Below are 22,167 nucleotides of genomic sequence, written 5' to 3'. Positions count from 1 at the left end.
TACGAAACAGAAAACGTCGTAAAATTAGCCGTAAAATATTATTGTAAAGATGCGCTGATGTCCTCAGCGTTCATTGCAAAACGGAAATAAGAATCCAAATAACCCAACTGTTGCTTACCGAGAACCAGAATGCCAACTGAGACGAAAATGTGCAGAATTCGATCAAGCTCTCTGACACCGAGCGGTTCTTTGTCCTCGTCGTGGCATATTTTCTTATACTGTATGTTGATCATTCTGAAAGACACCTCATCGCAAGCAGTTTGATTGTACAGGCAAACCAAAGCCCGAAGCACCAACTGTTGATGCAGAGATGTATTTCTTAAATATAAAAAAATCCTAGACATGTTGAAATGAACAACAAGAACACAAAATTGAATACTTGATGAAGGCGAATTTCAAATTGCTGGCCATCTCCTTCAACGCCAGACCGATGTGTTCCAACGTGAGCTGCTGTTTTTGTTCTTGTTGTTGTTTGCGTTTCTGACCGCTGACGTTACGCTTCACTTCAGCTTTTTCATTTTCACATTCTGAAGAGGCGATATCAGCAGCTAAGCGACAAATTTCCAAAGCTCTTCGAATGTCGCCAGATACCGAAGCTACTTTACGAGACACCAGCTGAACTGCATCCGCACTGACTGCACTGCAGCCGGACAGACGAACTTCGATAATTTTTTGAATTTCTGCATGACTGTACGATGGAAAGCAAAGTCTCGTCAAACCCTACAATTGACTTTATCAAAAACCAAAAAATCTCATTTGTAAATAAACAATTTACATTCAGTAATTTGATATTTCAAACTTGACTACTATTTTAGGGTACTGTAAATTACAATCTTTCATTTGTCGTCATGTAGGCAAGAGATAAAAGTAAAATTAATGCAAACTCAAAGATGCAGACGCGAAAGTATAACATTTACAATACTACTGCTTACCAAACGACTTGTGATTCTTTTGCACAAAATTCGTTCGGGAAAATCAAGCGTATTAGCTACAGTCAACAAGACCAACTTGGAATTTTCCAACGTGCTCCAGTCGAACACTTGGTACAACGTGCGCTGCTTTCCAGCAATCATATAGTCCACCTCGTCGAGTAGAGCAATAAGATGCGGCTTGTCAGGGTTGGAATCGTTGAAAAAATTATTCAACATTTTCTGCGTTTTATCAGCGGATTTCGATTTCCAAGACGAACCGAACACCGAACCAGCCATCTTGAAATAAATATTTTTTGGATCCGCTAGCTGCATACCGTTGATTTCACAATAAACAAATGCCGGCAGTTTGTTGTCGTTTTGCAAAGCGCGTATCGCTTGACGAACCGCGACCGTCTTTCCAGTTCCCGGCACTCCGCTAATGTACAAACAACTGGCAAAGATACAGATAAAGAAATGAAATAAAATGTAAATTTTCATCAACATCAATCAAATTAATCCCTACCCATTATTGCCACTCTTCAAACAACATTTGACAAAATTTTCAATCTCCAAGCACTGCTTTTCCCGGCAAGGAAGGTTAGCAGGCACAGCAGATGTATGAAGGCGAGCTTTGAGCTCGTCAAACGCGCTATGAAAACAACCTTGAAAACCTTTTTTCAAACGAGAATTGGAAGGCGTGTAATCTAAATTAAAACCAAAACAAACTTTTACTAAATAAATTCAAAACAATAAAAAAAATATTCATACCTTCTTCCGTTTGGGATTTTTTATTATACTTGTTATCTTTTTCATTAAGCTTTCGCACTCGCTTCGTTTTACACGCAAAATCAGATTCGCTTTCCAAACTTTCCAAATCACTATCACTAATAGAGCAATACTGTGCAGTTGAACGTCTGTTCAGTGAAGCTCTAGGTGCATTTTTTCTACCATTTTTTCTTCTCAACTGCATCATTTTAATCTTCAACGGAGATGTTCTACAAGAACTGGCGGCAGCTGAATCTGCGCGATCAACACTATCATCATCATCATGGACTTCATCTTCAACATAATCATCATCTTCTTCTTCTTCTTCTGTCACAAGGAAAATAATATTTGAAAAGCCAAATTATAATCTGAAAATTAAAAACAACAGAAAATTCCTTTTTCTCACCAATTTGTTTCCGGGTTCGAAGTTTTTTACAATTTTTCACCTTCCCATTAACCTGAGAACTGTTTGCATGATGTGAGGTTGGGCACTTTTCCAAACCCGAATGACCAGCTCGAATTCGTGTGCTGCGTCTACACGAGGGAAATTTATCATCAACTTCCTTCTTCAAAGTTGTCTTCTTTACAAAATCTGAGTCACTTTCAAAATCACTCCACGATGATTCACTTTTGAACTCGTAGCAACGGGCTGTTGATCAATCAATACTGCAATTAATTAATCTTTTATATGAACTAATAATTAAAATACCTGAAAAACTAATGTCCTTTCCGATTGTCAAGTTTCTTTTGCTAAACGAAGCAGATCGCATTTTAACATTCAAAGACGATAGTTCACATGCATTGTTTCCAATTTCTTCATCACTACTACTTTCAACAGTGCACTTCCGTTCAGGATCTTCAAAAAAATATGAAGTTCATAGTTTTTTTTTCAAATTTCAATTGTTTATTCAGAAATTACTTTTTCGACTCAACGCTGGAAGTGAATCATCAGAAGCAACAGAACACAAATCACTGTTCTTTTCTTCGGCATAAGAACATGAAGTACTATATTTTGATATTTTTCGGCTGGAGCGCAATTTCATAATTTCAAACGGTCAAACTGTGCTAGAAAATAAAAAAAATATTAAGTGCCTGAATACAATCAAAGTAGAACACGAGCACAAACAAACTGAAAACGCAAAATTCCTGAACAAACGATCAGTCAAGCAAAACTTTGAAAGTAATTTGAATTTATGCATTTTCTTTCAAAGCAACTTAAACATTGGACATTGCAGTCCTAACGTGAAAAAAACAAAGACTTGCGATAAAGTTACAGTATCACAGGTGCAAAAAGTAATATAGTGTTTTTAAGCATAGGTAATTATTAAATTTAATTAAATGGTTTCATTAAAAATTTTCTTTTTTGAATTTTCTTAAATTTATTTATCATTTGTTACCAGAAAAATGTTCTCATTTTTAAACAAAATTCAAAAATTGCTCTAATAAAACCTGATTTTCTTTTAAGATACTTTAAAAAACGCGTCATTTTACATTATGTTAAAAATGCGTAGTACAATAAGTAATTTACAGTTTTCATTATATCACATTTGATATTCAAACATGTTTAAAATAAAACTATTGAAAAAAATAGTAACAGCAATGGTTCACTTTGAAAATGTTAAAGGTGTGTAAATTGGAAGTTTTATTTATAAAATACATTTGTCCTTAAGTTGTATGTAAGAATTTTAAAAATATCTCATGTTTTGCGTTGTGCTAATCAACCATTGTCATTTATTATTAATATGAACCTGAAAATCATAAGCTATATACTGAAAATTTTCATTTATTGTAGCGGCAAGCTGAACAGCAGTGTTGTAAGTGCACCAAAAGCAACGTAAAAATTTTCCCAAATATTGAAAAATTAACTTCTTCAATGTTAACATTGTCTGTGTTGTGCTGAGTGACAAGAAAAGTTTTATTAAACGGTTGAACAAAAAACTTTTTGTAGAAATTTAAATTTCAGTTTTTTTTGTCAATGTTCTATTCATGCATCGTGAATTAAGATAGTCATTAATTTACTTAATGATACATCATCGATCATACAATACAATCATCAACAATATGCTTATAGAATAACAATTCTCATAGAGTAATAACTGTAATAACTAAACTAAAGTAAAAAGTATGCATCATAAATTCAGATATGATTATATATATATATATATATATATATAATATTTGTGGTTATAAAAGTTAAAAAGAATAAATATAATGCCGTGCAAAAACAGAATGTTATTCAAAAGACAAATAAGATAAAACACGGTTATAGAAAGGACAACTTGGAAAAGTATAAATCGCCACAGCTAACGCTACAATACAACATATGATAAAGAATAATGCATACATGCAATAATTTCTGGGACATTTTTTCTTTTCATTAGTTGGAAAAAGATCGGACGAAACAGCACTGGATGGTGTATGTTCTATCCTTCCAAACGGATAATCTGCTTCATCAAGATCAGGCTTTCTTCCATATACAGCACCTGAATTGTATTAATTGTAAATTTCAAATTTTACACATGAAAGCAAAAATTCATTCACGAGATCTCCGTTGCACAGTCGTCGTAGGCAAAGGTGCATCTAAAACCCTCTGCTGACCAGCAGCTGATTTGAGGGGAGATTTAGATTCATGCTCTGATATTTCTCGCGATATCATACCACTGTTGTACTTGGTGTCGCTTTTATCCATTTTTTTACTTGAATTCTGAGACCTATCTCTGGATCTGGAACGAGATCTCGACCTGCTTCTACTTTTGCTCTTTCTTTTAGTGTTCTTTTCTTTAAATGAATGAATAAAAAATGAATATGAAACAATGAATACAAAACAAATTGAATTATCGCTACCCGACTTTTCCGAGGTGTTTTTTGAGGATGCTTTGCTTTTGGGACTCTTGTCCCCTGCAGCTTTCTTAATCTTTTCCATTTTAAGCCGCTCTTCAGCTTCTTTTCTTCTCATTTCCTTCAACTAGATGTTCTTAATTTAAAATATTTCAAATACAAGTACTTGCGATGAATAAAATTTTAATTTGTTACCAATAATTGGTTCATTCATTTAATAATATTTATGCAAATTAAGTCATATTTATGTCAGATAAGAAGTTTTCAATATTCAAGAAATATTTACAATACGATTACTACTAGGTAAATAGCACAAATGAATGTCATTATTAATTACCCTCGTCGAACGGCGAATCATAAATCTGTTGCCAAATTATCCACAATTATTCTTCTAAAATTTGAAACGATGAGCATGAATGATGTGATTGTCACAGCGCAAATCAAATGTTGCACAAAATCGAAAAAAGTTGTACAGTTCATTAAAAGTGTGCATTCAATTTTATGAAATTAGCTGTCAAGTGTGAAAGCGTAACACAAGTATAATAACATGAAAGTTCATGTTTGAATAGAAAATCAACATCACAAAAGAAAACCACTCGAACATCTTGTATTAAATGGACACAAGCATTGATTTGTATTTTCAAAAATATTGCACAAAATATTAAAAATGTATAGAATAAAAAAGACGGTCACAGGACGCAAACATTGAAGATCTAAGGCGAGATATGATAGACGATATGAGGTCAATTGGACAATTCAAAAAGCATCAGATGAACACTGTGACATCAGATGTCCATGGGCAGTTAAACGGACAGTGATAAAAAAACATAATTACGGTCAGCGCACTACTTTCCGTATTAAAATAAAGCAGTTTAATACATAATTGAAGTAAAAATTAGCTACCCAAATTATTATTCCTTTCTTCTGATCAAAACACAAGATATGCAAACAATTCAAAGGTTGACCTCAATGTACCTGATTGTCATTAATCTACATTTTTTAAAATCAAGTTCAAACATTTGAATTTATTTTATCCATTAGAAGTGTATTACTTTATTTAGAAATTTAATAAAAAGCGATTATCAAATTTTTAAATTTAAACTTTCCAATAAAACATTCTCAACGATGATTGTTTGAATTAATTTCCATTTTCACAACAGATCAATATGAAGTGGTCTATTTTGAATTGGAAATTGTATTCACAATTTGGCTTCTGTTGCAAATTTTACGCATTTTGTTTTTTCATGTGAGCAAAATATTTGAAAATTTACCTCGTCAAAGTTTAGAAATTTAGTTGACAATTGCTACTATAACAACTCGAAAACGAAAATTGATTGGCCAATTGTTGTTGTTCAAAGAAATGCTGCTGCAGTTGTTGCAGTTTTGAAAAAATCATTTATTACAATATTTTCAAAAGAAAAAAACTTTGAACAAAAAACTGAAAAAAAACAAACCAAATATCACTGGATTGAATGGGTAGAGTCGGTCAGTCAGTGTTATTATTTTTCATTGTGCTACTTTGGCCAAAGTCTGCTTTTACTGTTCGTTTCGGTTCCGAGTAAGCAGATGAACCGGCTTGTTTGCTGATGTTCAACACTTCGGCTTCGGCTAAATTCAGCTCACGACTGATCTGCTCGGTAACTTTGAGCAGCTGGCGTCGACGGTCCTCTTTCGCTTCACGAATGGCCAGTCGAACGGCCACAGTGTCCAGTTCACGTTGGGTGGGATATTCGTTATCCAAACGCAGTTCGTTGGCTCGACTGCCGAATGCTTCCAAAATTCGAGTCCTGTAGTCGACCATATTTTCGGCTGTATTACCGCTGACCAACAATTCGTGAAGACACGGCAACTGACCGAGTGGCCAAATGTGACCAATCTGGGACAGTTGATTGTCCCTGAGATCCAAAAATTCCAAAGAATACAATTTTGCGAGTCCTGAAAAAATTGTCAAATTCACAACATGAGAAACTTCAATTTCCAATACATCACACCTTTCAGTTGTTTGATTCTATTATTTACTAGCCATATTTTTTTCACATTTCCCAGTTTCAAGTGCCAATCGTCGATCTTTTCAATTCTATTGTTGGAAAGATTCAATTCTCGAAGATAAGGCAAATGCTGCAAATTGCATATATCCGTAAGGCAATTGCAGGCCAAATCCAAAAAGTGGACATAACGCAGCGCCGTCTGAAAATCTTCGATTAAAAAGTGTACAAGTACAATTGGCCAACGAAAAGAAGAAAAAGCTAGCTAGCAAAAATACTATGGACGCATCGATATGGCACAAATTGTTGAAAGAGAAATCGACAGATTTCACTTTGGGCCATGGGATCAAATTTTCACAACGTTCTTCGTCCACTCCGCATTGGGAAAGTAGTTCCTGAAACAGAACGATCATCAGTCAGTTTCAATTATGAAAAATGGAAATAATTTTCAAAACTGACCGAAATTCTATCCAACGTATTGTGAACAGTCAATGAAGAAAGATTTGCCGCAATATATTCCATACCCGAAATATTGGACGCGTCACAATAACAAATCTGAAAAGGATAAATCAAGAAATTTGTCCAGAGAGAAAAAGAAAACAAAATATTAAAATAACATTTCAACTTCACATACCCATAAATGTTCCAACGATTTGAAGTGCATCAAATCGAACCTAAGCGAGTCTAGTCGAATATCACTGGTTCCGGTGCATTTGTTTCCAGAAATCTAAATGGAACTGTTTGAACTTGAATTTCACTATATTTCAATAGTATTAAATTAAAAAAGAAAAATATACTTTCAATTTTTTAACATTAGCAATAAATTCCGCTACTTGACCAAAGTCGAAACGAAAATCAGGAGAACAGCCAAAAGATGAGCCGGCCATTTTGAAACGCTCGGTCACGGCATGCAATTCGAGTGTAGAAAATTCAAAAAAAGAATCACTACTTTTATCGGACCCAACGTGAACGATGGCAATTTCATCAATAATTGAATGTATTTCCTGAAAAAAGAAGTCATACTTTAAGTGAAAAAAAACTAAAATCCAATACGGTGCTCGAAAATGCTACTACACTTGTATCTGGATCTGGATCTGGATGAAAAAGATCTTACGTATCGATTGAAGTGCAAAAAGGATGCAATCAGACGAGGCAGGGATGCCAGTCCTTTGGCTTTTTGTTCCATGCAGTCGAAAATGAACACTGAATTGATGTACTTTTCAAGTTGCACTTTCCGTTGATTGAGAAAATTGACATCTTGATTGCCGATCACTTTTTTCGGTGGAAGACTCGGAAATCCTGGAAATTTCACATGTGCACGATCGAAAGCATCGAATTCACTGTAGCGACGGTCCAAAGTCCAAGACACATCTTCAACATTAACACGAACTGTGTACACCTGCACAAATTTGTTATTATAAAAAAATTAAAACAATACAAACTATGCAAATAAATCGGATAGTACAATTCGACTGCAAGCAACAGCAAGGCTATCTGGATGTTTAAATAATATTTAAAATAAAAAAACTGCTGTTGGCTATTGTTGAATGATCAAAGAACAGATTTAAAAAGTGATAAGAATGGAAATTTGCTTACGATGTAATCTTCTTTGTTGGCAAATTTGGTGATTTGGCAATATTTGTGCAAAGGTTCAACATTCATACAAGAGAACAATGCCATCGTTCATCATTCAACATCCGCAGTTGAACTGAAACGCTGCTCAAATGTCAATTGAACGAAATTCCATCAATGCGCACACCGTTTCAAAATTTCCCTTTTCTACAGTACCCCTTGGAAAGTTCTAAATTTCAAGATTGATCAAATAATTATGAAATACAAAATTGACAAAAAATAAGTTGCATTTATAAATGTTCGAATGAATGAATAAAAAGTGATTAAAAATAAGAAATTAATAAATTTATTAGTAATTTATGCAAAAGTTTTACTAAACCATTAGTAAAGGGTGTGAAATTTCTTTGTCTTGTATAATTGTAAAATTTTATTCAATTTTTCATTATTATAATTTTTAAAAATGTAAAAAAATAAGAAGCCTAAATAAATTTAAGAAAAAAAAAGAAAAAAAAATATTTAAAAGAAAAGCAATTCTACAAGTAGATTCTATTTATTGATGTGTTTGGACAATCAATTTATTATTTTAAATTTCGCACCGATCATCATCAGAAATGATCAGTTCAGTTTGTATCAATCAGATGCGCGTTGTCAAGTTTAAAATTCTTTTATATAATAGTCAACGTGCAGCAGCAGCAGCAGTGCAGTGAATATAAATGAAAAATAGTTTCAATATTATTTATTGGACGGTAAATGACTACCTTGACCGAGAAAAAAAAGGAAAAAGTAAAGAGAAGAAGTACAACTTGGTTGTTATATTTATCTGCACATCTTTGGCCGGCAAAATTAATGTAGTACCAGTTGGAGTGGAATAAAAGTATCAGTTGAACAAATGGCATTTTCAATTAATTGGGTAGCAGTAGTATTTTTCGAAGTAAAATTGATTTAACACATAATCAATTTCATCAGAAAAAGGTATATATAACACTGGCAGTTGACCTGTATTTTTTTTGTCTCATTTAAATTCAAGCTACAGTAATAATAATAAGTAACGAATTAAATGGAAATAAAATCGATTACATTCTGTGAACTTGATTAACAACAACAACAACAACAACAACAGCAACGATAAAATAGTTCCTGTTTCAGTTGATTTCAACTTCAAGTGAGTATTATTAATTTCTGCATGTTTTGATAATAATAATAATAATAATAATAATATACATAATGCAGAAAAAAAAATCGTGTGCAGTGAATGTTCACTTTCGCTTTTAGTTGCTTTTTTCGTCCGTTTTATTAACATTTACTTTTGTTTGACGGATTTGTTGACCATAAAGCTTACGGGCAATTCTCAGCTATTTACTTTGTGAACATTTTCCATTGGTGGACTTCGGACATGTCAATGTCGATGCCAGCCAGCCAGCCGGCCAGTAGTAAGTAGTATTTCACGTCGGATAGGAAAATTGAAATTCAAATTATTATTGTTTATACATGAGATGAAAAATATTTTTAAATTTTTAAAAATCTGCATAATCATCAGCAAAGTGGGTTGCGTTAAATTCATCAACAACTATTGTGGAAATTATTGTTCACAAGTGCACAGATAACATGCCTGACATTTCGCATTCTTCATTCTGCAACATGCGATAACGCATACCTTACACAGATAGTGGAAAATATTTTTCGCGTCAATTTTCAAATTTATTTATTTATTTATTTATTTATTGATCGGTGAAAATTTCATTTTTTTCCCTTAGCTTTTGCTTCACAATTTCACGTTGCTCGAACAGGGAACCAGTTGGACAAAAAAAAAACCAAAACTATTTCGCTCTACTGAGTGAAATAGCACGCAACGCGTAATAATTAATAATCGTATAAAATCAACAATTTCTATTATTAATAATATTAATTTTTATAAATTATAAATCGCACGTTTTTTTCCCACTGACAAAATACAAATTAACACACAGGAGCAAAAAAAAATATGTTGATACAACGCATTTTTGGTTATAAATAATCCATTTCGAACATTGTAAACAAAATGGAACAAAAATTTGTTACACGCCTTGTTTTTTTTTATTTTTTGATTTTCGTCGCTCGTTTCGATAAACACCATCTATCAGGTGAAAAAAAATTTACATAAAACTACTACTGTTACGACGACGTTTGCGCTTTTTTTTAAAAAATCATTCATAACTGAAACTTAAAAACAAAAAACAAACAGACATTAAACTTTGCTTATTCTTTTTAGAGAAGAGAGAAAGAGAAAGTTTTTTTTCCTCTTCTTTGTTTTTTTTGCATAAATGCTACCAGAAATTTGTGCAAGAAGAGAATTTTGTCCACGTCACAGCTAGAAGAAGATGTCAACGATGAGAGATGACGTCATGGTGAAAAGGATCGAACAAACTGGTCGCTTTATTATTATTATATGGCTAATTGTATCGTATTGAAAAATCATTTTCGATAACTGATCGCCCGGCTTTATACTACAATTGTACATCAACTTTCCCACAAAGTACAGAACACATTATATATATATATAGCTAACAAACCATCTTCCCACTTATTGTGTGTGTGTGTGTGAAGAAAAAAAAACAAGAAGCTTATCGTTTGTCATTGCCTGCCTGCCTTGCTGGCAAACAACACCACAACAGTAGAAAAATTCCAATAGGGGACAGAAGAACGTCGTCAAATTAGCCTATCAGATAACTAGTGAACTATTGGTATATAGTTGCAGTTAATTTGTCGCCAGTGTTCGACAAGCTTCATTCCAGTGTGCATCATCATCATCATCTTTGAAAAAATGTGCAAAGTTGCTCTGATCACCGACTGCTTTCTTCTTGTGCTACTTTGCCAAACGATCCCGATTTTGAATGGCAGCATAATTCTCGACTGCCATCCGGATCCGATGGCCACGATGGAACAGTGCCAAAGTCGCGGATGCGTCTGGCAGGCGAGCTCTGAGCCAAACGTACCTTGGTGTCGATTTTTCGACAATCCACAAGATCCCCACTTTGCCGGCTACGAAATCACCTCGAACGACCATTTCACTGAAACAGTGGCGCCGTATTTTGTAGCCAATTTGAAACGCAAACCAACGCCCACGCTTTTCGGTGACGATTTTCACCAAGCACTGATGAAAGTGGAATCGTTGTCCGATTCGATCATCAGCATCACATTCACTTCTAATCACAGCGTCGATGCTGCTGGTCACCATGTTCATCATGTTCACTTGGATACGGCTTTGAACAATTTTCGACAAGCGGTCTCGAACAAAGCTCCCGTCGATCCATTGTACAGGCTCTATTTGGATCAAGATCCGTTCGGTTTTGCAGTTGTTCGAAACAAAACTGGCCGAGTGTTGGTTGATTCGAGAAATTTGCCCGGCTTCACGTTAGCCGAACAATATTCCCAATTGGCGTTCAAAGTTCCATCCGAAGATCTGTACGGTTTGGGTGAAAATGTCCACGAACAGTTGAAGCACAATTTCCAATGGCGCCGGTGGACAATGATGGCGCGCGACCATCCGCCCGAAGGCGGTCCGTCAAATTTGTACGGTGTGCATCCGTTCTATTTGTGCATGGAAGACGAAGAAGGCAACGCCCACGGTGTGTTCATTTTCAACACGCACGCCATGGACGTCACCTTGCAACCGGACCCGTCGGTCGTGACGTTCCGCACCATTGGCGGACCGTTGCAATTATTCGTCATGCTCGGTCCAACTCCTGCCCAAGTGGTCAGCCAATATTTGACACTGGTCGGCAATCCCAACTTTCCACCCTACTGGTCGTTGGGATTTCACCTCAGTCGTTTCGGTTATAAAAATTTAACCATGCTTGCCGAAGTTGTCGAACGCAATCGCAACGCCAACATTCCGCAAGATGGTCAATTTTTGGACATTGATTATATGAAAAATCGTATGGATTTTGTCGTCGATGATGATAATTTCAAAAATTTGAACAATTTCGTCGATCAACTCCACCAACAATATCAAATGAAATTAATACCAATAATCGACCCCGGCATTCCAAGTCAACCCGAACAACCGTACGAACCTGTCGAACATGGTCTGAAAATGGACATTTTCATCAAAGATGCAAATACCGGACAACCGTTGGAAGGTGTCGTGTGGCCCGGCAAAACCTACTGGCCAGATTTTACAAATCCCGACACGGTCACTTATTGGACGTATTTTTTGAAACGCCTCCACAAGACAGTGTCGTTCGACGGAATTTGGATCGACATGAACGAGCCGGCAAATTTTGTCGACGGTTCCACAAGCGGATGCACGCAGAACAAACTCAACCAACCGCCGTACAATCCGGCGGCGGGCAATATATTGGAGAAAACAATTTGCATGGATGCCGACCAGTACCTCGGCAAGCATTACCATTTGCACAACATTTACGGCTTGTCCGAATCCATAGTCACGCACACGGCGTTGTCGAACATCATCCCAGGCAAAAGGCCGTTCATTTTGAGCCGTTCCACTTTCTCAGGATCGGGTCAATTTGCCAATCACTGGTCGGGCGACAATTGGAGCCAATGGTCACACATGCGTTGGTCGATTATCAACATGCTCGAATTTCAACTGTTCGGCATACCGATGACCGGATCGGATATATGCGGTTTCAACGGCAACGCCGACGAAGAGCTCTGCTTGAGATGGTCCCAATTGGGAGCGTTCTATCCGTTCAGCCGCAATCACAACACCGACAACAGCGACGTGGATCAAGATCCGGCTTCGTGGTCGCCGGAAACGACGGCAGCAATTCGCAAAGTGCTCCTGCTCCGCTACAGTCTACTACCCTATTTGTACACGTTGTTCTTTTGGGCTCACTTTGTCGGCGCCACCGTTGTCAGACCGTTGTTTTTCGAATATCCGGCCGACAAAACTGCCCGTACAATTGACGATCAATTTCTCTGGGGATCCAGTCTGATGATCGTACCCATACTGGAACCGTACAGTACACTGAGAGAAGCGTATTTTCCGGCCGGACGCTGGTACAATCTCACCTCGTTGGAAGAAGTGAAAATCGAAATCGGAAGCGAATATCGAAATCGAACCGTATACATCGGCAAGCAGAATATTGGGTTGTTTTTCAAAGGCGGTTCGATCATTCCATGGCAAATACCGGTGAACAATACCCACTGGTCGAGGCGGAATCCGATCAACTTGCTGATTTGTTTGGACGAAGAGCAAAGAGCCGTGGGAAATTTGTTCTGGGACGACGGCGAAGCTTACGATTCGGTGGTGGAGAACAAGCACACGTTGGTCGATTTGAAATTCGAAGAAACCAGAAAATTCCAACTGACCGCTGTCCACTATTACACCGAGTTGACTGTGGACAAAGTGGTCGTGCTCGGTCTCCAGGGCGGATTGCCGGCCGGGGCGACCCTAGACGGCCAACGCCTGCCTTCGAAACATTTTCAAATCGATCCCGACAAAACCATCCTAAGTCTACTCCATTTGAACATCACCTTTTCCGCCTCTTCATTCGTGCATCTTATAGAATTGGTTGACGAATAAAGAAAATCAAAAAAAATCGACCATTTTCAAATATTTGAATATGCAACTTTATTTTTTTTACCCACAGTATGGAAAACGTTTTCCGTTGAAAAAAAAACTATTGTCGTTGTCGGAAATTTGAAATTGAAATAAAATTGTCTCCATTTGACGGTCGTGTTTTTTTTTGTGCGTCGCGAAAATCGACACGAAATTTCAAATCGATATTTTCTCTCTGCCGAGGGCGGACAGTATTCGTATTCGAAATTGCAAACGAAAACCGGTTTTCGACACGTCAATTAACAACAACTAACTCTTTCCTCAACTTCATAATTTTGATCGAAATTTTTTTCCTTCTTTTTTGATGATTTTTGAATTATTTTTGTCTCGGTTGAAAAGGCGAGAAAATCAATTAATCGATCAATCAATCAGTCAATCAATTGATAATTTGACCATTATAATAATAATAATTATTATTATTAACAACAACATTATTAATATGAAATGGAACTGTACAAATCGGTTGACAATTAACCAGGTCAAAACGACCTGTGAAGAAATGATAAGATGAACGACACCAAACCACCCACGCAGATGAAAAGGCCGAACGAAAAGGATGAAAAAAAATTTACATCAACTAGTGCTCGAAAATTGACTTCAACGCACGGAAAATTTTTCGATAATGAAACTGAATCACGCATCACAATCTTGTGAAACAAAACGCCAAATTCAATTGCAAACTATTTTTAGACAATAAATAAATTTTTTTTTTACTTACTATTTTTTTCGTTGAAATTTTCATACCGCCGACGTAAAAATTATAATCTTCTCTTGACATATAAATTTATAATATCGCGTACTGTTCGGAAAAACAATGAAAAAATCACCACTGCATAAACAACTTCTTCCCGCGCTCGTCCAATTGAATGTTTTTTTTCTCCAATTTCTACCGTATGAACGAAAAAAATAATAAAGTCAAAATGACTAAAAGTCACAAAGTCAAAAAAAAATTATTAAATACATTTACAATATATGTTCGGATTATTTTCAGTAAAAATTTTGCAAATGAAAAAAAACAATTTTTTTCAAAATTACAAATGTTAAAAAATTTTATAAAAAAGTAAAAAAATGTATACATTTATCGCTTTCAATTCACTAAATTTCAAGATTATTCGGTTCAAATGACAGATAATCTAAAATCTGCATGCTATTGCAAAAGTGTCAACGTTAGCTTTAACATCAATCATCTTAACAAGATGGACAAGTTAATCATATATTTGCTTCTTTTCCACAGATTATGATGTGACTTTTAGTGGACAAATTTTCACCCGTCACTTATTGGAACAGAATTCAAAAGATGGACGATAGATCATTTTAATAGAACATGGCAAACAACATTCAAACAAACAAAATTGCAATGAATATCTGTAATATTTAAAAGAAAACTAAATAAAGCACATCAATTGCATATTTTACACCCACGCGTATGTATTAAAAGTAAAAAACAGTTCAAGTTTCAAAAATAAACAAAAAAAATACAATTGAAGAAAAATAGAGACATCACAGATGACAAGTGATTTGTCATCGAATCACAAGCTGTTCACGTGCTTCTTTAAATTGTAATAATCAAAAACGGTCAATTTTCCTGTTACAATTATGGGCATTGAAATTTACATAAATGAAGCATTTCAAAGAAAACATAAAAACAACAATGTTTAAATTTAATCTGAAGATGATTCATTAATTTTTCACGCTTAATAGAAAAAATTGAAACAAAATGTAAAAATAAAAGTAATTTTAAATTTATTAAAATAAGTAATTGAATTTAAAATGAAACAAAATTGACAAATCAAACGCAAAGCATCGATAAATCAGTTTAGAAATTGTGATTGAACTTAATTTTCACAAAATGTAAATATATGCCAATCTTACTGTTAACCGATTGCCGCCTGTAAAATACGACAACGTCGGTCGAGAGAAGCATTGGCGTCTGCTTGTTTCTAGGTATGCTACTTGCCTTTAAAAGCTGCCAAACCGGAGGTTTCCGAACACAGCCGTTTTCATTTTTTATTTTCTAATAAATCTTCTGCAACGATGACTGCCAACTGCAGCTTGGACGATATTGACTTGAATGCCTTACGGGTATGGGACGTGAGGAATTTTTTTTTCCAAATCATATTTATATTTTATCAGTGAAATTTTACAGGATCCTGCTGGAATTTTTGATCTGATCGAAGTGGTCGGCAATGGAACGTACGGTCAAGTTTACAAGGTAATTTTTTTTTGTTTTCAAATTATTTTATTTGCCATGTCGGCTAGTGATCATTGGTCATCGATTGTTTCCCATTGAAAATAGATCATCGCTTCAAAGTTGTTGATCAGGGCAGCTTAGGGTTTCTGGTTTGTTCTTCATTATAATTTTTTTTCTACTAATAGTCTAAATGGATTGTAGCTTTAATTGTTGTACCAGTATTGAAGTTTTTGAATTATTTAAATTTTAAAACAAGTCGATTGTCTGTTGCATTTGATTTTGCATCAGTTTGCGTAAATCGTCAGACGTGAAAGAGTTGTTGACCTTTTGGTTCACGGGATTTAATTTCGCCCTTGACCTGTTTGTTGTGCATGAATTTTCTTTCATTTTTCTTCATCTGCCAAGATGCGTCGCACTTGTTGTGACGAACCTTTCTCATAATATTATATTATGGGATATATCATATCTGATCATATGTGTAATTTTATTTTTGGTTTCATTATTTTTCTCAATATTATTATTCAAGTGAAAATCGGTTTGCTGTTTTGAAAATAGAAAAGCGCGAAAATTATTTCCTTATCTATATAGATCAGTTGGCTTTTTAATATAGCTAATTATCAATCGTCAGCGTCAGCTGTTGATTTCAACGCCATTGTGACATGTGCTTTTTGCCCGATTACCATTAAAAATTGGTGCTGCGTTTGTTTTGCATGAATTTGCATTTATTTTATTTATTAAAAAAAAATTTTTTAACACTGACTCATTTTCGTATTGATTGGTACCATTTTTGATTGACGATGATTCAGTGCAGTTTTATTTGCCAGATTGACTGAAAAAGTTTCACACGACAACAAGTGATGATGATGATGATGATGATAATGCTTTGCTGTTCCAAATAAATAAATAAAATATTCATTCTTCTTCTTGGGGGCGATGAAAAACAAAGAAAGCACTTTCTTTCTCTGACAGCTTTTTTTCTTATGCTTCAGGGTCGCCATGTGAAAACGGGCCAGCTCGCCGCTATTAAAATAATGAACATTAATCAAGTAAATTTATTTGCATTATTTTTCACTCGATGATGATCTTTTTTTTCACTAAATTGCTTTTCAGGATGAAGAGGAAGAAATCAAATTGGAAATCAACGTTTTGAAAAAGGTTATACTTTTTTTTTACTTATTCATCTTTATAGCATTACTTTTTGCACTTTCATTCATTCAGTGATATTTATAATTAGGCTGTTGGCTGTTGTTCAAGTTGAAACATTTGCTTTTTTCTTTTTTTCATATAAACTTTTTTCTCTTGAAAATGTTTGCTGTCATTTGTGAGATGTTGCTTCCTGTTCACTTTTACAGCCATTTTCAACATTTCGACTATGGTAAACATTTGTTTATCGGTGTGTTGAAATTGAAACACGTTTTGAAATGAAGAAGCATTTCAAAATAGTTTAAACAGGGTGCGAAAGTGTGTCTATTAAAATAGAGAATGGGAATTTTTGATTAATTCATATATGTTGTTGAATTTCATTTTTTTTGCATGTTCACTTATTGGTGGTATAGGGAAAGTTTTAATTTTTTGCATTTTTTCAATAGTTGAACAAGTGTATGTTATAAGGTGTTTTTTTTTCTTGAAAATAATAAGCAGATGTTCAGAATGTATAATTCTTTGGATGCTTTGTTGTTGATATATGTATGTTTTTATTTTTAAGTACTCCCATCACCGGAATATTGCAACTTATTATGGTGCATTTATTAAAAAGCAACCCAGTTCTACTGGTAAAGGTGACCAACTATGGCTAGTTATGGAATATTGTGGTGCTGGATCAGTGACTGATTTAGTGAAATGTAAGAAGAGAAAATGTTTTTTTGAATTATGTAAATGGATGTGAAATTAAAATTTAACATTCAAGGTACGAAAGGATTGAGTTTGAAAGAAGAATGGATTGCCTACGTTTGCCGGGAAATACTGCGCGGCTTGGCGCATCTGCATGCCAACAAAGTCATCCACCGTGACATCAAAGGGCAGAATGTTTTGCTGACGGACAATGCGGAAGTGAAGCTGGTGGATTTCGGTGTAAGCGCCCAGTTGGACAGGACGGTCGGCCGCCGGAATACATTCATCGGCACGCCCTACTGGATGGCACCGGAAGTGATCGCCTGCGACGAAAATCCCGACGCCACGTACGACTCGCGCAGCGACCTGTGGTCGTTGGGCATCACGTCGTTGGAGATGGCCGAGGGTCAGCCTCCGTTGTGCGACATGCATCCGATGCGGGCTTTGTTCCTGATTCCGCGCAACGCCCCGCCCCGGCTCCGGTCGACCAAGCGTTGGTCGAAGAAATTCCACTCGTTCGTCGAGACCGTCCTGGTCAAGGATTACCACCAGCGCCCCTACACTGAACAACTGCTTCGACATCCGTTCATCAGGGATTTGCCGACCGAACGTCAAGTGCGCATCGCGATCAAGGATCACTTGGACCGGCATCGTCGGCTTACTCGCCGCGACCATACCGAATACGAATACAGCGGCAGTGAAGAGGAGGAAGAAGAAGAAGATCAGTCTCGTGCTGAGATTAACGAACGCTCGTCGAAAGGTTCCGACGGACCGCCGACTTCGGTTTTGCCGGTCCAAGACGACAACACCCTGAGGAAGAACTTCCTCAAGTTGCAAGAAGGGCGGTCGCTGTTCGAATCGCCCGCACCTCAGTCGGTGAAACGTCAGCCTCGTCCGACGGCGGGCGTGGCACGTCTCGGCGCCGCGGCCACGAGGGCGTTGGCGCCGAAATCCCGACACGCCCACCAGTACGTGGCTCCGAACTTCAAGTACACCAAATACGGCCCGTCGCCCGAGCAACAAGACTTGAACAAGCATCACATGCAAGTCAAGCATCGTCCCCTGTCCCAGCACAGTCATCACCACGACAATGTAGCAGCTGCAGCGAGTGAGTGTGTTTTTTTTTGTTCCTTTCAATTCATATCGAATAGGAATGAATATGTGTAAAAAGTTTTTACAAAAAAAATTTTTATGCTGCAGAAGTTCGCTACAGACAATCTGCCGGTGGAAAATGTGGTAATTCAAGTCGAGATGTAGAACGACGATCTGATAGGCCACGCTCGCACCGTCATCCATCACCGCCAAGTATGTCACCGAAATTATTGTTGTTTTCAATTTTTGAAATGAATAATGTTCTATACAATGTACAGACAACCCGAATTTGCAAAGCGACCACAGCGTTGGAGTCTTTGCAAAAGCTGTTGCGCAATCACCACTAGCTACCTCTTTTCAACAACAACAACAACAGCAACAACATTCTGCCGCCGGACATCACCATCCGCATCATCATCATCATCAGCTGCAGTTGGGATCTGCTGTTGGTGTTGGTTCCGTTTTAGCACAAAATCTGCAACGCAAACATTCAGCGCCTGTGCTGAATCGTCGTCCTGAGGTATGCAATTGCTTCTTCTTCTTCTTTTTTATTTGATAATCTAATGCACCATCATACATTTGAAATTTGACAGGATTTGGATCAGCTTGCAGCTGAACTTTCTCAAATGGGCAATATTAAAAGCGTTGTAAACAAAGGCAAATCGACTGCTATGAACAGCGAATCTCCACCGGTGCCTCCACCTCGGGATGCATCTATATCCAGTTCAGCACTGTTGCAAGAGTCGTCCAAAGAAATGGAAATAAATGGAAATGACGACGATTTGGCAACTGTCACAGCTTCGGAGCCTGTTCGCCCGTTGTGAGTTTCTGTTTGCAATTTTAATTTTGCTCACGTTTTTTATTGCACGAATGAACATCACAATAATTCATTATATATATATATATATATATATATATATATATATATATATATATATAATTGCTTCTCTTTAAGGTCAGAATGTAAAGAGGGAACTTTGCGTGCAAGCGTGTCATCAGGCGACATGGCACCTGAAAAGCCACTGCCGCCAACACCCGATGCTTCTTCGCCCGGCGACGATGACGATGGAACGTTAATCATACGCAGACCAGGACGTGATCAGTCTTCCGGCCGCTCTTATCGTCGTTCTAGTCATTACAAAGATAAAGCGAACAATAAGGCATAAAATGCTCGTTTTTTGAATTTAAACTTTGTTAAATTTGTTTTTTTTTTGTTCAGAAATTTGATGATATTGGTCAACGGACGGCGTTTGCGTCTAGTCCACAGTTTGGCTCGTCGAGTTCATCCGGAGGTGAACTGGACAGTACAGAGCGAGCCCAGGCTCTGAGTCGTCGCTCTTCGACAGTTCTGCCGGATTTGTTACCGAAAAACAAAGTATCTTCAAATGTTACTCAAGGAAATTCCAACGAGGTATATATATATGCATATTTTTATTGGTTTCATTTTGATTTTGTCGGTTGAATTTCTTTTTTTTTGCTTATTGGATCCTTTGTGTAGGCACTGTCTACTTCATCTACACCACCTCCACCGAATGCGTTGCAGAAGAAAGAAAAATCTTTTATAGTATTTGGTTTTGGAAGCGGGGCAGCTGGCGTCGGAGCCGGCGGCAGTACTGTTGAAAGACCCACAAGAACACAACGAGAAATTGCTGATGTATGTACATATCTATATGTGATGATAAACAGTAGTGTTTGTTTGTTGCAGGTAAATGTGAACGTGAATCCAGCGTCGTCGCAGTCTGAGAACAGTGTTCCTGAGATTCGGAAATACAAGAAGAAGTTTTCCAGCGAAGTTCTGTGCGCCGCACTGTGGGGTGTCAATTTGCTTATCGGTACTGATAGTGGATTGGTTCTCCTGGACCGTAGTGGTCAAGGCAAAGGTAGGGGAACAGAAATTTGATTTGAGAAAAGAAGAAAAAAAAACGTTTTTTGCATATTTAATTCTTCTCATTTTTTTCAGTTTATCATTTGATAAACCGACGACGCTTCGATCAGATGACCGTCTTGGAGGGGCAGAATATATTGGTGACAATCAGTGGCAAGAAACGTCGCATCCGGGTCTATTATTTGTCTTGGTTGAAGCAGAAAATTCTCCGCTCTGAAGGGGTAAGTGGAGGGGAAGAAGTAGTTTTATGTGTTCTTTGTGTGTATGTAATGAAATTATATAAAAAATTATTCAACGGTGCAAAGGTTGAAAAACGCAACGGCTTCGTGAACGTCGGCGATCTGCAGGGTGCCATTCATTTCAAAATTGTCAAATACGAGCGAATCAAATTTTTGGTCATCGGCTTGGAAAGTTCCATTGAAATTTACGCCTGGGCACCGAAGCCTTATCACAAATTTATGGCTTTTAAGGTGGCTATTAAGAAAACAAAACGAGAGAGAGAGATTGAATTGTGAATATTTTTTTTTCTTTTCTATATTGGCAGTCTTTTGGCCAGTTGACCCATCAGCCGTTGATTGTCGACTTGACGGTCGAAGAGAATGCTCGTCTGAAGGTGTTGTACGGATCGAGCGAAGGTTTCCACGCCATTGATTTGGATTCCGCTTCAATATACGACATCCACGTGCCCACTCACGTGCAAGGATTCATCGTGCCCCACTGCATTGTCATCTTGCCCAACACGAACGGGATGCAATTGTTGCTTTGTTACGACAGTAAGTCTTTTTTTTGTGCTTGATTATTATTATTAATCATTATTACTGTGGTTATTGTTGTTGTGTTCAGACGAAGGTGTTTATGTGAACACGTACGGTAAAATGACAAAGAATGTCGTCTTGCAATGGGGCGAGATGCCTACGTCGGTTGGTAAGAGATGCAAATAGTTCCATTTCGACTTTATATTATTGTATGTTGTGTTCTTGTTTTTCAAGCTTACATTTCAACCGGACAAATAATGGGCTGGGGTAACAAGGCGATCGAGATTCGTTCCGTAGAAACTGGTCATTTGGACGGAGTGTTCATGCATAAAAAGGCGCAAAAATTGAAATTTCTCTGCGATCGAAATGACAAAGTATGCGACAATTATGAACCAGTATTTTATAATTTACCATAAATAAATGCTAATTTTTATATAAGGTATTTTTCTCGTCGGCCAAAGGTGGTGGCTCGTGCCAGATCTACTTCATGACGTTGAACAAACCGGGCATGCCAAACTGGTGATTTCAAAAAAAAAAAGCAATTCTACTTTTTCTTTGCACTTAAACTGGAGAAAAGCAGAAAATCTACTACTATAAAACTACTATATACTGATTGCGTCCAAACGAAATGTGTATTTGAAAAACAACAACAATTTTTGCTCGCCTCCAGTTTATTTATTGTTTTGCTCATTATAGAGAAAGATAGCGGTTTGTGAGCACTTATATATATATATATATATATATATACCTGTATGTCTGTTTTCTCATGCACAACGCGGC

The 22,167-nt window shown here is 36.8% G+C and overlaps 3 protein-coding genes across 3 annotated transcripts; 2 read left to right on the top strand and 1 right to left on the bottom strand.

The window, feature by feature from the left end:
* Positions 1 to 38: 38 nt before the first annotated feature.
* Tsp_03951 (putative leucine Rich repeat-containing domain protein) lies at positions 39 to 8,179 on the bottom strand. Its single transcript, XM_003374714.1, has 17 exons — positions 8,096 to 8,179; positions 7,614 to 7,898; positions 7,297 to 7,503; positions 7,134 to 7,226; positions 6,959 to 7,054; positions 6,506 to 6,701; positions 6,055 to 6,449; positions 4,335 to 4,641; positions 3,985 to 4,159; positions 2,596 to 2,681; positions 2,386 to 2,532; positions 2,135 to 2,325; positions 1,680 to 1,875; positions 1,435 to 1,615; positions 933 to 1,362; positions 380 to 720; positions 39 to 318 (listed from the first exon to the last, which is right to left on the bottom strand). The coding sequence occupies exons 1-17, from the start codon at positions 8,177 to 8,179 to the stop codon at positions 39 to 41; spliced, it is 3,690 nt and encodes a 1,229-aa protein (XP_003374762.1).
* Positions 8,180 to 10,871: 2,692 nt separating this feature from the next.
* On the top strand, positions 10,872 to 13,598 carry Tsp_03950 (glycosyl hydrolase, family 31). The gene is made up of 2 exons (XM_003374713.1): positions 10,872 to 13,072; positions 13,229 to 13,598. The coding sequence occupies exons 1-2, from the start codon at positions 10,872 to 10,874 to the stop codon at positions 13,596 to 13,598; spliced, it is 2,571 nt and encodes an 856-aa protein (XP_003374761.1).
* A 2,070-nt stretch (positions 13,599 to 15,668) lies between these two features.
* Tsp_03949 (putative kinase domain protein) lies at positions 15,669 to 21,803 on the top strand. The gene is made up of 15 exons (XM_003374712.1): positions 15,669 to 15,716; positions 15,781 to 15,846; positions 16,936 to 16,980; positions 17,531 to 17,666; positions 17,732 to 18,763; positions 18,856 to 19,019; positions 19,181 to 19,267; positions 19,341 to 19,556; positions 19,967 to 20,158; positions 20,246 to 20,401; positions 20,453 to 20,627; positions 20,708 to 20,853; positions 21,177 to 21,405; positions 21,476 to 21,556; positions 21,622 to 21,803. Exons 1-15 carry the CDS (start codon positions 15,669 to 15,671, stop codon positions 21,801 to 21,803), a joined length of 2,955 nt encoding a protein of 984 aa, XP_003374760.1.
* The last annotated feature ends 364 nt before the right edge of the window (positions 21,804 to 22,167 follow it).

The sequence above is a fragment of the Trichinella spiralis genome, assembly GCF_000181795.1.
Source record: "Trichinella spiralis strain ISS 195 chromosome Unknown Scfld5, whole genome shotgun sequence".
NCBI lineage: Eukaryota > Metazoa > Nematoda > Enoplea > Trichinellida > Trichinellidae > Trichinella > Trichinella spiralis.
Note: the sequence above shows the minus strand (reverse complement) of the source record. Positions and strands in the feature narration are given on the sequence as shown.